Source organism: Indicator indicator, chromosome 19 (assembly GCF_027791375.1).
Source record: "Indicator indicator isolate 239-I01 chromosome 19, UM_Iind_1.1, whole genome shotgun sequence".
Classification (NCBI taxonomy): domain Eukaryota; kingdom Metazoa; phylum Chordata; class Aves; order Piciformes; family Indicatoridae; genus Indicator; species Indicator indicator.
In genome coordinates this window covers 8,902,147-8,918,576 of record NC_072028.1, presented here as the reverse complement: position 1 = coordinate 8,918,576, position 16,430 = coordinate 8,902,147, and the positions used below count along the sequence as shown (strand labels likewise).

At 48.7% G+C, this 16,430-nt stretch overlaps 1 protein-coding gene across 1 annotated transcript in view; it reads left to right on the top strand.

Moving 5' to 3' along the window:
• Window positions 1-16,430, top strand: part of SLC7A5 (solute carrier family 7 member 5) — a 37,661-nt gene that overhangs the window by 18,724 nt on the left and 2,507 nt on the right. Inside the window, exons 3-8 of the mRNA XM_054389554.1 lie at window positions 8,912-9,017; window positions 9,700-9,744; window positions 11,894-12,017; window positions 13,709-13,812; window positions 14,601-14,697; window positions 15,163-15,312. Of these exons, the coding sequence (XP_054245529.1) occupies window positions 8,912-9,017; window positions 9,700-9,744; window positions 11,894-12,017; window positions 13,709-13,812; window positions 14,601-14,697; window positions 15,163-15,312 (626 nt within the window). The remainder of the gene's footprint in view (window positions 1-8,911; window positions 9,018-9,699; window positions 9,745-11,893; window positions 12,018-13,708; window positions 13,813-14,600; window positions 14,698-15,162; window positions 15,313-16,430) is intronic.

The window sequence follows — 16,430 nt, the reverse complement described above, 5'->3', positions numbered from 1 at the left end:
ACAATAGAAGGGGCAGTGGTGGCAAACTATAACCCAGGAGGTTCTATCTGAACGTAAGGAGAAACTTCTTTGCTGCTAGGGTGTTGGAGCCCTACAGCAGGCTGCCCAGAGAAGTTGTGGAGTCTCCTCTGGAGTGATCCTGGGCAAGCTGCTGTGGGTGACTCTGCTTTAGCAGGGGGTTGAATGAACTCAGTGATCTCTAGAGGCCCCTTCCAAGCCCCACCATGCTGGGATTCTGTGATTAGATTGTGCAGCCAGTTTTGACAGGGGCTATGCAGGTTTAAGGATGTTTTCTGCACACAGAGATCTGTGGTTAGGTTTGCAGCTGTGTTCTTCATATCCCATCACCCTGCACCTCACAGTGCCTTCAAAACTAATCTAGGGATAAAATGGTCACAAGCTGTGCTGATCTTTAAGGACACTTCCATGCTTTTTACATGTGAGGAAATTCAGGAGAGGTTTTGGTGTTAAAAAAAAAAAAAAAAAAGATCTAAAACTCCTGATACCTCAGATATGTTCTTTTCTGTTGTTGATGTCCTAGGATTTCTTAAATATTCATCTGCCCTCAGGCAGCTGTAGCAGTGGGGTGCTGTTCCTGGCTGCTGCATGTCTGGGGAGTGCTGCAGTGCTGGGCTCCAACTCTGACTCTGCCATTCCTCACCTCCAGCTCTGCTTAAAAAAAAAAAAAAAATAATTGGGCATTTGGAACTTGGGGAAATAGAATTTAGCACTCGTTTTATTGAATTATTTTTATTGAACTTACTTTTTCCCTCTTAATGCCTGATTTCTGTTCTTAAATTTCTCCTCTGTGGTGCCTCGAGTGCCTCTTTGATGGCAGCAGCATTATTATCTCTAACTCCCTTCATGGGCTTGTCAGAGAGCAGCAGAGTGGCATCTGCTGAACAAGCATGGGGTGAATTAAGGACAAAGCAGGCAGGTCTGTCTCCAGACCTTTGCTGTGGGGAACTTAGACTAGGCAGAGAATTTTGGTTTAATGGTGGGTTTTGTCTTTAAATGAATGTGTACAATGCCAGCCAGCACTGGCACCCCCCCCACAATACTGTGTGCTTGTTGTAAGAAGGTATTTAGAGGTATAGTGGCTGGCAAATGGTCAGCTCCACACAGAAGAGTTTCTGAAAGGCCTGGAATGAAAATTGGAACCTTCGGTTGTTGGTGTGTGCTTAGCATGTCTGTGTAAGCCTCCTAAAAATGTCATTGAGGTACACTGGGTATGAGGCAGCATCTGGGGGCTGAGGGTGTGTGGGCACATGTGGGTCCTGCTTTTATTTATTGAATCCCTTTGTCCTTTGCTACAAAACATCTCTTTGGTCTCTCCCTTGCTCTCTGAGGATTATTTTACTAGTTCCCTACCCAAAGTTTTCTCTTTGGTCTCTCCCTTTCTCTCTGAGGGTTATTTTGCTAGTTCCTTACCCAAACTTTTCTTTCTGGCTTTTTTCTTTTGAAAAACCCCATGATGAAGAATGATCTGAGGCAGGGAAAGTTTACTCACTCTTCCTTTCCTCTGAAATGTTATTCTCTGCTGCCAGTGGAAAGGTCAGTTGAATATCCCAAAGAAGCCCCTTGAGCCAGCTCTGGAGTGAGACGGGTGCTAAGAGGCTGAGCTCTGCAGGCAGCAACGGCGAGGATGCAGCTGTAAGCATGGGGAGGGCAGGGCTGCTCTGGAGGGGTCCTGCTGACACAGCAGGAAAACTTGATTTTCTGGCTGGTAATCAAAATCTCAGGCTCCATCGGGTCTTGGAGCACAGTGGCACATAGATACCCAGAGAAAAGAGAAGTGACTCTTGTCTGAATTCTCCTGGGTTTGTACCTACACTTGATCACACTCAGCCAGCCAGAGCTGAACGAACACCTAGCATAGCTAAAGAAATGTGCCAGGAGTCTTCCTTTGACTCGTTTTCATCCTTCATGTCCATAAGCTGAACCCAGGAGTGAACCTGATCAGCAGGTCAGTGTTTAGGAGTTTGGGTTTTTTAGCCACATCAGTTTCTGCTAACAGAGGGTAGATGCAGCAGTGCCTTTGTGCACCCTGTGTGGCGTTTCACACAGCAGGGTAGTTGTCACACTGCTGTCTGTGCCCAGAGGGAATGGCTCACCCAAGGGACTCCCTCTAGAACACAACCTGGGATACAAGAATCAACTGGTGGTGGAGCTGTAAGTGTCTGAGAGGAGTTTGGAGGCCAAAGCCAAACTAAACGGGCGTTCACTCAGACAGCCCATGACTAACTCCCACTGAAGATCCTCTTTGGCAGAAAAGAGGCAAAACCTATGGATAGTAAATGTCCCTCAGGCTTTGAGTGTGTCCCTGCACGTTGAGGCTGAGGCTTGTGCAAAAAGGATGGGAAGAAAAGCTTACCCTGCAGCTGCCCGTGCTGTTTCTTGTTACACTGGCATCCAGAAATGCCACCACAATACGATTTTACAACAGTGAGCTTTGAAGGCAAGTTACTGTGCTTCCCTTACTCACCCTTTTGTTCGTGGAGCACAGGGAGAGTGGAAGACTGTGCCGCAGGAGAGCATGAACAAGGAAGCTGGGAAAGCTGCCAGCATCCTGCACCTCTAAATCACATCAGCCACATGTTGGAGATTAATCAGGCATCTTAATGCTGGAGGGTTGATACAACACAATTATGTTTTATGGGCCTCTTGCTCTATAATCTTGCATTGCTTTTGGAGCCAAAGGTGGGTGCAGATGCTGAGGCCAGGTGGGCATGGCAGATTAGTGTGCTATGCAGCTTGCCTGCTCTGGTTTGGAGTCAGCAGCGGTTCAGTTCTGCTCAGACAATTTTTTTCTTGCCCTCTCTGCCCAGAATTTTCTTTTTTGGCAATTACAGATTCAAGAAGAGAGTTCGGCTTGGTGAGGCTTCTGCGTTTTGCAAGTGTGACGTTACCTGTCCAAAAAGAAAAGTAATGCATTTAATAACAGCAGAAAATCCACCCAAAATACAGAAACAGTTGGTCAGTGACCTGTGCTTGTTAAGATCACTGTGTGCACACTCTGGCCTTTAATGATGATGGGAGCTGTTGTGTGTTTAACACTGGGTATGGAGGCTCCTGGCTGTGTTAACTCTTCAGGGTACAGATGTGCCCTGACGTCTGACAAGCTGCTTTAGCTGAGGAGTTGTGGATTGTGGCATGCTGTACATTTTCACTACCCTGAATGAACTGCCAAATGCTAAGCTAGATATAAGGTAGGTGCCTTGCACTAGCAGCTGAGGAGTACATCTCAGACCTGCCAGAGCAGACTGTGCTCACCACTGCTGTGGGCTGAGTGGGTTTTAAGGCAGCTGAGATGGGAGGCTCTGTTGGCTTCTTGTTTTCCCAAGTGCAGCTATCCCAGCAATGCAGACATTTAACTGGAGAGCAGCTAATACTTTGGTATTTGCTTCTTTGGATCTCATCTCTCTAAAGTTTTTGGTTGCAGCAGAAGCAGTGGTTCATGCCTAAGGTGTACCAGTTTAGCTCTGTGTGTGTTCATGTGCTTTTGCTTGTGTTTTATATTGTGATCCTTTCCCACAGCCTTCAGCTGAAGTTAATGGCCTTGCCTGTGGTGCTCAAGGTGTGGGTGACAGGTAGGAGGATCTGCTCTCCCTGAATGTTCTTGGCTCTCCTGCATGTCAAGCAGCTTGGCTATGCTTGTCCTCTCCAGAGAATTCAGGTGGCTCATTCTTTGTCATTCTTAATCATAAGCTCCAATGGATGTGGACTGAACCTGCTGTGCAGATATAGAAAGGAAAAATGAGCTTGTGGGAGTGGCTGGAAACCTCTGGGTGGTTTGTTTAGGGTTTGCACCTTGCTTTTACTCTGCATAGACAGAGATAGAAATGGAGACTCCACTACCTCTCTGGGCAGCCAATTCCAATGCCTGAAAACACCTTTCCATGGTGTGCTAAAGATCATCCAGGGTCTTTTCATCCAGGTCTCAGAGCTACCTCTGTGCTTTCTGTATCGCTGTAGGGTTCACGTGCTTCTGATGTCTGCTGCTTTTGGGTCTGCTTCTTTCTTTCTCTTCAGCAAACATGATGCTGACAGACATAAAAGTGGTGAAAATTGAAAGGTGTTTGCTCAGGAGTGTAAAGTTTTATGGTGATACCAGCAGGATGCAGAGGAGGTGGAAAAGATCTCTGTGGCCCAAGTAGCGTCCTGGTGGACGACTGCAAAAGAAGAAGTTGTGAAGTTTGAGTAGTGTGTAGGGTGGAGTGAATACAGGAGCCCAGACCCTTGGCTTCACCCTGGAGGAGAAGTAATAGTTCCTTGTAAACAGTCTTGGCAGGAGTTCCCAGCACTGGGAGAAGAGCTTGTCCAGAGAACAGAAGGAAGTACTTGAAATGAGTTGATGTGTCACAGCTTGTCCTCAGCCAGTGCTGCCAATTGGGATGTAATCCCGGAGCTCTGGCTCCTCCTTGGATGCCCTCTCTGCTCTTCCAAAGTTCCAGTAGTGTCTTTCAGACTCATCTGCTTTGGGACCCAAGTTTCATAGCTGCTGCTCAGAACTGCAGAGTGACAGTGATTAAAGATGAGCAAAGAGGTTTTGTGGCTGCCAAGTGTGACCTTCCTGGGGAGCCATAGGCTGAGAAGATGTTCTCCTAACCCTGGCCCCTGTGTGTTTCTTGCTGTCTTGTTTTTCTGACTCAGTTGATTGAATTCCCACTGCTTTTCTCAGGAAATGGCTCAACAGCTGAGTGCATCTTCTCCTCTGGGATTTTTCATGTATACAACACATTTCTCCCTGGCTTGGTTTCCTCCATGAGCAAGATGTGCTGAGGGTCCCCCCCCCCGACCCCGACTCTCTTGCTGAGCTCTCTAGATGGCTGTGTTCCCTCTCATCACTGTTTAGGCAAGTTAAAAATATTTAATTATCATTAAATGCTTTCTGCAAGAGAAGATTGCTGTGCTCTTAAAACTGGACTGGACATGCTTGGGGAGCAAATGAACATTTTCAAAGGAAGGGTCTGAACATGCAGCGCTTGGACCCAGGGTAGGTCCCTCCTGCAGGAAGGCCCCAGGTGACCCATCACTTGCTGGCACAATTACCAGAATCTTGGCAGCTGGCAAGATCAGCAAATGGGGTTTATGTCAAAGCTTGTTATCTTAATTTGGTTAATTGTAGAGCAGAGTGCAGCGTAGCAGCCAGTTCAAACCAGGCTTCAGATCACTGGGGTTGCCGGGCATGGGCAGGGCATTGCCTGGAGAGCAGCTGCGTTGGGCTGGGGAGGATGGAGGAGCTGGGAGGGTGGGCAGAGCATGGCACCTAGAGACCTCTTGTTCCATGGGAGCAGTCAAGGCTGTGCTTGGCAGCCTCACCAGCCGATTTGTAACCCTTGATTTGATGCAAACTCTTGCAGTTCAAACCTGCAAGAGGCTGGAAGCGCACATTGAGGTTTGAAAGATGCAGGGTCTGGAGCTAAGTTTCCTAACGCCAGGTTAGGAAGGTCCTCAGGAGTGCTTCTATTAGAGGAAAGAGGTAGGAATGAGCTGAGCCATCTGCCCAGTATCCCCAGTCTCCAGCTGGGGCCAAGAGCAAGCATTAGTAGGTAAGTGTAAGAACAGGAGGGGCATGTGGTGTTTCCTGGACACTTTGACTGAAGAGCATTGTGGTGATGCTGGGGGAGGACAGCTGCTCTGCTTAGATGTGATCTTTGGGGTGTGCTTGTTAAGGAGCCCAGGCTTATCCAACCAGGTAGTGATAAAGCATGAAAGAAGCAAAAGTTGTGGCAAAGGGGCATTGTGGACACTTGAGAACATGAGCTTGTCCCCTTGGAGTGGGAAGAGAGAGATCTCAGCTCCGCTGTTTTTTAATCATGTTCTGATGTGTTGCTACATCCATTGCACCATGGGAGCAAAGTGAAGTTCAGCAACTTGCTGCAAGTTTTTGGAGGGCTAAAGCTTTTGCTGGGTGAGGCAGGGAGAGGGCAGGGAGATGTCAGCTCCTCAAGGATTGTGGAGAACAAAAACACCCCTTTCTTCCTACCTAGTCTCTCTTGGCTGCCTCCACCCTGACTTGCCACTCCTTTGCCTGTAGCTGCATTGTGGTGCTTCAAAGAAATGGGTTAAGTGCATGCCAGGGCGGGTACAAGGAAGAAGGGTGTGAGTAATTAGCTCTGTCCCAGCCACCCATCCCTCCATCCATCCACCACTCCTGCCCACCCACAGAGGAATGAGATGCCAGCCTTTAATTCCTTAGTTTGGGTGCTGGTCCCATAGCAATCCTACTTCCCTCCTCTTTACTCTTGTGTCCTGGAGGGCAGCAATCTTGACACACAGCCAAAGTGTCTCTACAGCCTAGCAAGCCACCAAATTTGGCTCACACCCTCCTTGTCTGGAGGCTGAAGATGCCTGTGCTTCCCAAGTGGGTGGCACATCCTGAGTTGAGGCATACGGTTTCAGTCTGGGGACCACTGATGCTCTCCTGGCTAGCTGGGTGAGGGTTGGCAGCTCAGCCCTTCCTCTGCAGTCACCAGCACACAGTTTCTGCAGGAGGTTTGGGAAGGAACAGAGTGAAACCTCCAGATGCTTCAGAATAAGGAACATTTTGCCTGAGAGCTTTTTGCCTGTCACAAACAGAGGCTTTTGGTGAATCCTGGTGTCCAGCTGTGGACAAGAAATGGAGGTGTGAGGATGCTCCTTGTGTTCTGGCTTCTCCCAGGTCTTAGCATCCTCCTGACACATTGAAGGTGGTGATCCCGTAGCCCCAGTGGGAGCCAGGCTGCTGGCAGAGCACAGGCAGACCTTTGAGGTGTCCCAAGGGGTGTTTGAAATGCCTGGGGAGCTTTCCCAGTCCATGCTGTGCTGTTCCTGTAGCTAATTGCAGTCACTGTTAACAAAAAACATATCTTACTCCCGTAACAGAAGACCTGGAAAGAACTGGACTGGTAATTATTCAGGAGAGGCAGAAAATAAACTCAGGAAAGCTGAGCCTAAGGGATCCAGCAGAATACCATGCACACCCACCTCCTGCTCAGCCTTTTTGTTCACAGCCAGGCCCAGGGCATTAGTGCTAAATTAAGATTGTATGACTGAACCTATAAGCCAGGAATTAGGGTTCAACTCACAGCCTTGTGTTGGTCTTTTTGCATTTCCTGGCTTTCCTCTTACACTCCCAGGTGCATTTTCTAAACCTGCTTTCCAACAGCAGTTGGTGCCTTTTGTTAAGGAGATTCACTGGCTGAAGGGGCACTAAATCAACCAGCGTATCCCGAGGTAGATTCACAAACTTCCCTACTTGCAAGGGGCTGTTAGGAAAGGGGCAAGGCAACACCAGTGGAGAACTGCAACCTGCAGTGGGATCAGGACAAGTAGACCCCTGGAAAATTGGTACTTCCTGACCTGGTTCCCAATGCATGAGCTGCTGTTGTGGTCCTGTCTGTTTTGCGACTCACACCCACAGCATCCCTCTATAAATGGGAGAGCAACCAGGAAGAGAAAAAAGCTGTTTGGGTTTTCTGGGTAATTTTGGGGGCAGAGAGCATCATAGATGCCATGTTAGGGAATTTCTTTTTGTCCTGGTTAGGACTTAGCGGGAGAGAAAGGAGGTAAAGGGAGCAATGCCCAGGGTGGAAAGGATGGGGATAGACAGGGTGAAAGACAAACTGTAGCTCTCCCAGCTGCACAGGGCAGCACTGTGTTACTGACACAGCTTTGGAGCAGTCCCTTCTGAGGCCCTGTGGATGCAATTTGCACCAGCAGATCAATACTGCCATCAGGAAAGCCCTGTTTCACCAAAAAGGTGACTGTGAGCATGCTGCTCTGAAGGGTTTGTGCATCCACATTTGTTACTCAGCCTCTGCAGAAGTGCCTTTTGGTGGCACAGGAGAGTGAAAGTTTTCAGTGTGAGTTTGGAAGAGGCCATCCAGAGGTAAAATGCCTGGTGTGATAGCATCCCTATCCTTTCCCCAGATGCAAATCCTGGGTACCTTGTGCTAAGAGCTGAAGGGTTAAGCTGCAGGCCCTGCTGACTGCCATGTGATGCAGCTGCTGGGCGATTACTGAAGGTCTGTGCCCTAAGAGCAATCACATGGGCCTCCCCTGGGCTCCCTGCATGCAAACGTGCCCTGCTCAATCCTGATCGCTCCCCGCTTCCGTCCTCACCGAGGGGAGCGCTGGGTCTGGGAACGGGAAGGTGGCTTCACCATCCCAGGCCTGCACCCAGGCTCCACATCAAAAGGCAGGGAACAAAACAACTGCAGAGAATTTTAAAGCAAAATAAATAAAGCCTTGGCTGCTCGGGGTGAGTTCTTACCCAAGGTACAATCGAGTTGTCTATTTATGGCTTTCCAGTTCAAAAGCAGATACATAACAGGAACTTTGGATATTCAAGCCCTAAAGAAGCTAACTTCTGGTCTTCCAGCCCCAGAGAACCTGACTTCCCACAATCAAAGGGATTGCCATAACCCTCTGCTTTATCAGGTGGCTGGTGGGACCAGAGGAAATCCTGGGTTTCTACTTTTTTGAGTGGCTGGTGGAAGTGGAGGAAATCCTGGGTTTTATCGAGTGAAAGCAGCTTTCAGTTGAGAGGACAATGTGTGACAATATCTGTTTGCGTAGCATCTTTCAGCAAGAAGGTCCCCAGAACGTTTTCTTCACAGGGTGATGTCTGGGAGATCATCTCAGTGATAGCAGGTTGAAGTGTGAGAAAGTCTGAGTGCTCAGTGTCCACCTGTTGCTTGGGACAAGTGAGTTTGGGGCTGAGGATTTGGTACATTACTCCAGATGAATTAAAAACTGGAAACCTGGAGCAATCAGCCCAACGGAAATATGTGCACATGCTCTCTAGCACAACCCCAAGTGCTTCAGACAATAATTATCCAGAGCAGCTTTTGCCTCCAGGTTTCTCTGGTTTGACACCCACAAAAGTCATTCTGCATCAATCCTTTCTTGGTTTTGTTTTCTGCAGGTGATGTGTCAAACCTGACTCCTCAGCACTCCTTCGAAGGCACAAAGGTTGATGTGGGGAACATTGTCTTAGCTCTGTACAGTGGTCTCTTTGCCTATGGAGGATGGTAAGATGCAGCTTTCTTATCTTCTTTTCCAGTGCTAAATACTGCAAACCATTCCTTTCGTCCCCAGGTTGCGTTTGCAGGAAGAGTGTGGTCCAAGGCTTCCCATCTTTCTTGTAACAGCCATACTTCACACCCCATTTCCAGTCAGGATGCAGAAGCGGAGTGGAGATCATGGGGTTTAGAGGAGGCAGCAGATGATGGGTGATGATGCACCATGGTGCTTGGTGCATCTCCTAGATGTGTTAAGAGAAAGCAGCTGGGGGGGCTTGGCTAGCAGAAAAAAGAAAGTGCTGCGTGCCAGCAGATGACTTGGAGCACCAAACTGAAGCTCCTGGAGGTCTTTTTTATCGATCCCTTTGAACATTTGCAAGTACGAGGAGCCCACTCAGTTTGTTATGAGAAAAAGGCCAGTTACAGACACCCTGGAGGGGTGCTTCTGTCACTCCTGGCTCCAGCTCTTCACCTCCTCTTGCAAGGAAGCTTGCAGCATGGTGTTCTAGATCCACCAGCACCATCCAGGACTTGTGCTGTAGATCGTAGACCAGACATCAGCCACCATGAGTTCTACCACAGGTGTCTGTCTCCCTACCCCTCCTGAAATTCCCCTGCATGGGAGTGAGTTGAAAGGCTTCCTTTATTTCAGGGGCTAACCAAAATTAACCACTTTGCTTTTAAATTGCAGGAATTACTTGAATTTTGTTACAGAAGAGATGATCAATCCTTACAGGTAGGTGTGTGTCCTGTGGTAGCTTCCTTGGGAGGAAAACTTGTCCTTGGGAAGGCCTTTCCTGTGGTGTGTCCCAGGGGTTGTTAATCAGCCCAGAAGCCAAGGTCTTTTTCTGGGGAAGTAGAAAATGAGATAAAATAGTGACATTGTTGCTCCCTGGAACGGGGAGAGGGGAATAACATCTTTGCATGAAAAAGGCTGTTGCTTACACTGCTTTGCTGAACTGATCCTATCAGCATTGTTGGGAAGTGCTGCTTCCTTGGTAGGGCACCTCTCTGAGTTAGAGGTGAGAAAGGAGCACTTGGGACTCCGTTTCTGTCTTGTGTAAGCTCTCACAAGAGAACTTGTTGCCTGCATATGTTTGTCATGTGCTCTTCCTCTTCTGTTGAGCAACAGCTGCTTTCTGCACTGCTGGAGCCCTTCAGGGTTGTGCAGAGGAGCTGGTGAGATGGTCCAAAGCAGGGCAGGGCTGATAAACCATTTTTGCTCATAGGGAAGGTACTTCTGAGGCACTGTCAGTATGAACTTCAGGGTCACTTGTGCTAGAACCTATTGCTGGCTGACCCTGGCAGTAGTTAGTGTCTGCTGGGAAGCACAAGATTTGAAATGCCCTTTCCTTGACAGAGTTCTGAAAAAGGGGGCTGCAGTTTGCAATTATTTTCGTGTCTTCTGAATGCAGTCATGGTATTTGACTCTCTCTTCCTGTGGCTTTGAGCTCCACTAGACCAATTATACATGGCATCAAGCAGGGTTTCCTTTTTCAGTTCCCATTTGCAAATGAAGTCAGACTGTTTGGAAAGGCAAATTTATCCCAGCACAGCCTTGTCTTTGCAGACCCACTCAGCCTGTGTCCAAACTAATTTTCTTGGAGTTTCATCAGTCCAGCCAGCTGCACAGAGTGACAGCCTAAAAACTGCCCAATAAATCCTTGAGCTTTCCACCTCCCACAACAAACCCAGCAGCACAAATGCTTTTTACAGAATCCCAGCATGGTGAGGGTTGGAAGGGACCTCTGGAAATTTAGTCCAACCCTCCTGCTAAAGCAGGGTCACCCATAGCAGGCTGCCCAGGATCACAATGTCCAGGCAGGTTTGGAATCTCTCCAGACAAGGAGACTCCACAACCTCTGTGGGCAGCCTGCTCCAGGGCTCTGGTACCCTCACAGCCAAGAAGTTTCTCCTTATGTTCAGATGGAACCTCCTGGGTTCCAGTTCTTGCCCATTACCCCTTGCCCTGTCACTGGGCACTAATGGGAAGAGTCTGGCCCCATCCTCTTGCCCCCACCCTTTAGGTCTTGCTGAGCAGCTCAGGCTGCTCTTCTCCAGGCTAAACAGCCTCAGCTCTCTCAGCCTTTCTTCCTCACAGAGATGCTCCACTGTCCTCAGCATCCCCTCCACTGGACTCTCTCCAGTAGTTCCCTGTCTCTCTTCAACTGGGGAGCCCATAACTGGACACAATTCTCCAGATAGGGCCTCACAAGGGCAGGATGGAGGGGAAGCAGAACCTCCCTCAATCTGCTGGACTCATTCTTCTTCATGCCTTCCAGGAGACCATGGGCCTTCCTGGGCCCCAAGGGTATGTTGGTGACTCACAGGCAACTTGTGTCCACCAGCACTGCCAGGTCCTTCTCCACAGAGCTGCTTTCCAGCAGGTTAACCCCTCACCTGTAATCACCTCCATGGAGGTGTTAAAGAAACATGTAGATGTGGCACTTCAGGATGTGGTTTAGTGGCCATGGTGGTGTTGGGTTGACAGTTGGGTTTGATGATCTTAGAAGCCTTTCCCAACCTCGGTGATTCTGTGAATTCATGTGCTAGCCCACTGACTAGCAAGAGGCATGGGGGGGTTATTTTTAATTAATTGCAGTGATCTTGGCTTAATGATGACCCAGACAGCCAGGATCACTCCATGCAAAGTGTCCCTTCTGCCATAATCCTTCACTCTGCCTCTGCCAGCCTCCAGGCTGTGTCCATGTGGGCATCTTCTCTGCTAGGGAGAGCACCACGTGCCTGGGAAACTAAGAGCCAAAGAATGCTCCAAGCCAACTTTGAGTCAGCACAGGAGTGCTGCAGCATGAGCCACTGATCCCTGGCAACAGCAGCTCGCTCTGAGCTGCAGCTCTCTTACGAGTTATCTTTTTTCTTCCTAGAAACCTGCCTCTGGCTATCATCATCTCACTACCTGTGGTCACCTTGGTTTATGTGCTGACAAACCTGGCTTACTTCACGACCCTGTCGACCGAGCAGATGCTGACGTCCGAAGCCGTGGCTGTGGTAAGAGAAGAGCTGTTCTGATGTGACTCATCTGATTTCTGGGGCTGGTTGAATCAGGCTTGGATCTCTGCACACATCCCCCTGGTTTGTTCCTGGCTGGTCATGGCTGCTTACAAATAAAAAGGTTGATATTAGACAGGAGATAAAGAGCAACTGTGATGGGAGCAGGGAGGAACAGCGTTGATGCCAAGTGGGATTGCTCACAGACAGCAGTGAGGGTGAGCACTGCTCACTGGCTTTCTAATATTCATAAATATTCAAGGTTGCTGCTGGCCTCCTGACTTGTCCTCAGTTACCAGAGTATGGTATTAATGGGAAAAAGTCATTCAGTCAATACTGAACCAGATTGCTCTTGCTCTGTAGCTTCCTCAAATTTAATCAAGGGAAGGGAAATAATACTTCTATTAATTAAAATGCCACTGCAGACAGAAATCCTGATTGCTTCAGAACGGAGCAGTGTGGTGTGACCCTGCAAGCTGGGTATGACCAGGATCATTTAGTGCTTCAAGGGGAGTCTCCCAGTCCAGGATAAGATGGCCTGGGCCATTCAGGTGACAGTGCTCTATCCTTTGGGTTAGTACCAAGCCTCTGCTCCAGCCTGCATCTACACAGTGCAAGGTTACTTGCATCATAGAATCATTAAGGTTAGAAAAGACCTCTAAGATCATCAAGTCCAACCATCAACCCATCGTGGCCACTAAACCATGTCCCACAGTGCCATGTCTACATGTTTTTTGAACTCCTCCACTCATGGATACCAGCCTGTGCTGCATCACTCTGGCTGTGTGCCTCTGCAAGTCTTGAAATCACTGTGAAAGTGTTGGCACAAAACTGCAGTGCAACCACAATTTGTGACAAACCCCCATGCCTCCAGGTCACTGCCTTCCTGAGGGGCTGTGTCCCAGGTCCTTGCTCAGCAAGTGGCAGTAGTTGTATGTTTGAATAGTTTTTGGCCCACTGCAAAAAGGACTTTGGGGTGCTGGAGTATGGCCGAAGAAGAGCTTCAAAACTGGTGAAGTGTCAGGAGAACCAAGTCTCATGAGGAGCAGCTGAGGGAGCTGGGGTTGTTCAGCCTGGAAAAAAGGAGGCTGAGGGGAGACCTTCTGACTCTCTACAACTCCCTGAGTTTGGTGCCAGGTGGGGGTTGGTTTCTTCTCCTGAGGAGCAAGAGACAGAACAAGAGGAAATGGCCCCAAGTTGCACCAGGGGAGGTTTAGGTTGGAGTTGAGGAACAGTTTCTTCCCCTTGAGGGTTGTCAAGGTGTGGACCAGGCTGTCCAGGGCAGTGGTGGAGTCCCCATCCCTGGAGGGGTTTCAAAGCCATGGAGATGCAGTGCTGAGGGACATGGTTTAGTGGTGAACTGGCAGTGCTGGGTTAAAGGTTGGACTTGATGATCTCAAAGGTTTCTTCTGAACAGAACAATTCTATGATGCTGTGAATCTTGTGGCAATTTCTGTTTGATCCTGAACTGTTTGGGAGAGCTGTTCTGATAAATGTTGTGTCCTGCCCCATAAAGTGTTTTTTTCAGGAAGCAGAAGCAGCAAATGGCAACATGGAAAACTCTGTACCAGCTCCAGCACTAAGCCATGTCACTTGTTCAGATATCTACAAATATTAACTCTTCATAGGTAGCTCTGAGTTCTTTTGGACATTTTGGGTGTGAAATGTCTGTCTTGTTGCTCCTCGTGTAGGACTTTGGGAACTATCACCTTGGTGTCATGTCCTGGATCATTCCTGTCTTTGTTGGGTTGTCATGCTTTGGATCTGTTAATGGATCTCTCTTCACTTCTTCCCGGTAGGTTTTCTTGCACAGTGTTGTGGGGTTTGTTTCCAGGTCATGGTTAATGCTCTTTCTTTGGAGTTGTCCTCCAAAGAGTGGCTGTGGGTAGACACAAAATCTACAGGGTCTGGAGGCCATGTGGGGGAATGCAAGGGGAAAAAAAAAAAAAAGTGGGACTTGAAAACTGTATCCAGTTTAAAGGAAAACCTTTCATTGGTCTTAGTCTTCTGTTCCTCAGGCAAAGTCCTGCTGAAGTTATTAGAATATAAACAAACACAGGCTTGGGGCTCACTCTCTGATGTTTCCTGAGAAAGTGGCTTTAATGAAAAGCAGAAACTTATGAAACTTCAGGGTTGAGAATTCATCCAGAATGGGGAGAAAGGACAGGACAGGACAAGGACTGAGATGGTTCCAATGCTGACACACATCTCCTGGGTTGTCTTGGGACAGTCACTTCATTGCTTTCTCTGGCAAGGAATATTCAAATACATGTTGGCTGGCATTCTTTGATGGCCTCCAGCCTTCCTTCTGAGTCAGGGACTTTCCACTCTGTATGTGCAGCATACCCCATGCTGGGGTCTGATCCTGGAGAGCCCTGCTCCTGAACTCCATTGACTGGCAGACGGGCAGAGCTGGCATCATGCATGTCATCACCAAGGAGGAGAACCTTGCATGGAGCCTGGGCGTTTCTGTATTGCTGCCTCAGCACTGTCCAAGCTGAGCTTGGGCTGGCCACACTTGTGCTCAAAACACAGGGATTGAGGGCTGAAGGGTGATAACTTGCTCTGTCTCCCCCACCTCAGGCTGTTCTTCGTGGGATCCCGAGAAGGACACTTGCCTTCAATCCTGTCTATGATTCACCCCAGGCTTCTCACTCCCATGCCATCCCTTGTCTTTACGGTAAGGACCTGGGTCTGTGGTGATGAACATCAACTTGGTATTGAGAAATGGGTTGTGGGTGTTTGGAGGGGGCCCACCTCCAGACACAGCCATTCCTGCATGCACCCACAGGAGACAAGAGACCCTTCTGTTCCTCATCACATCCTCATACTCCACTTCTGGTTTGAAATCGTCCCAGGCACCAATTAACAACAGCTTGAATGAGTAAAAAGTAGTCAACCTGATTCTTTCCCTGGCTGATAGTTCTTAAATGCCTGTATTTATTTCCCTGGAGGTATTCAAAAAATGTGGAGACATGCATTTTGGGACATGGTTTAATGGCCATGGTGGTGTTAGGTCAACTGTTGGACTTGATGATCTTTGAGGTCTTTTCCAACCGAAGCAATTCTATGGTTCTATAATGTTGTAACCTACATGGTTTCACCTCCTGCCTTTGCTAATGGATTTTTTTTTTTCTGGTTGCAGTGCATCATGACCCTGCTCTATGCCTTCTCCAACAACATTTTCTCAGTCATCAACTTCTTCAGCTTCTTCAACTGGCTCTGTGTGGCTCTGGCCATCATTGGCATGATGTGGCTGCGTTACAAGAAGCCAGAGCTGGAAAGGCCCATCAAGGTGAGAACAAGGTGGTAATTGCACAGTGGGTTCTCCTTGAGTTCCTTCTCAGCACCAGAGGGTTCACCAAGTGTGGCTGCTTGTCCTGTATGGAAGAGGGACTGGAATTGCAAGAGTGCAGGGGAAATGTGCTGGAGTTCACAGAGGTGTCCCTGCTGCACAGAAATCTGCTGGATGAGAATTGGTGCAGGAGGCTGAGGAGCTGCTGTGGATGTGGGCATACAAGAGTGCAGGAGGCTCTGCATGTCAAAGATGTGGGGTAGCCAAGTGGGAAGCTCTCACTGACTAACCCACTGCCCAGGAGAAATCATGTGGCTCTCAGTGAAGCACTCTGTACCACTGTGGAATTCACTTAAAATAGGTTTTTAATAAAGCAGACAAACCCCTGCCTGCAGAGGAGAACTTTGTTCTCTTTGTCCTGTACCGTGTCCCATCTGGGAGGAGGCCAAGATCATGTCTGCCTTCCTCAAAGGAATGCTTCTCACTCATTCCCCCAGCACACTCAGGTCTCTGCCAGCAAGCAGGCAGCCAGAGAAAAACAGACTCCCAGACCTGTACCAGAGGCTTCCCAGGGAAGCTCTTTGCAGGGTGTTTCCTTTGGGGTTTGGTTTCTCTTTCAAAAACTGGGCTGGTGTCAGCAGGAGTCCTGCTCAGAGCAGGGTAGCCAAAGTCCCCTGAGAAACAGCCATGAGGCTTCTATGGCTTGTGCCATGGTTGCTGCTGAATTTGGTGCTCTTGGTAGAGGTACTTTTTTTAAGGGATCATTCAAGGATGGAATGGGAGCAAAAAAAGGCTGCTGAGAAGGGCTTATGGCTCTTGGCAAGTCAAATCTCTGAGCTTTGTTTGCTGCTTTTAAGGTACTTGTTAGGTGTCTGCCTACACCTGTTTTGTCTGGGATTGATGGAGAGCTCTGCCTAAATTGATGCCTTCCCCACGGCAGCTCAGGGTCATCATCCCCTTGTTCAGAGCATTGGAACAGACAGGAGCCAGGGTGGCAGAGCCCTGGATTAAGGCTGCCCAGGAGCCTTCTTCTCTGCAGAGATTCCTAACCCACCTGGATATTGTGATCCTGGGTAGCCTGCTGTGGGTGGCCTTGCTTTAGCAGGGGGGGGTTGGAC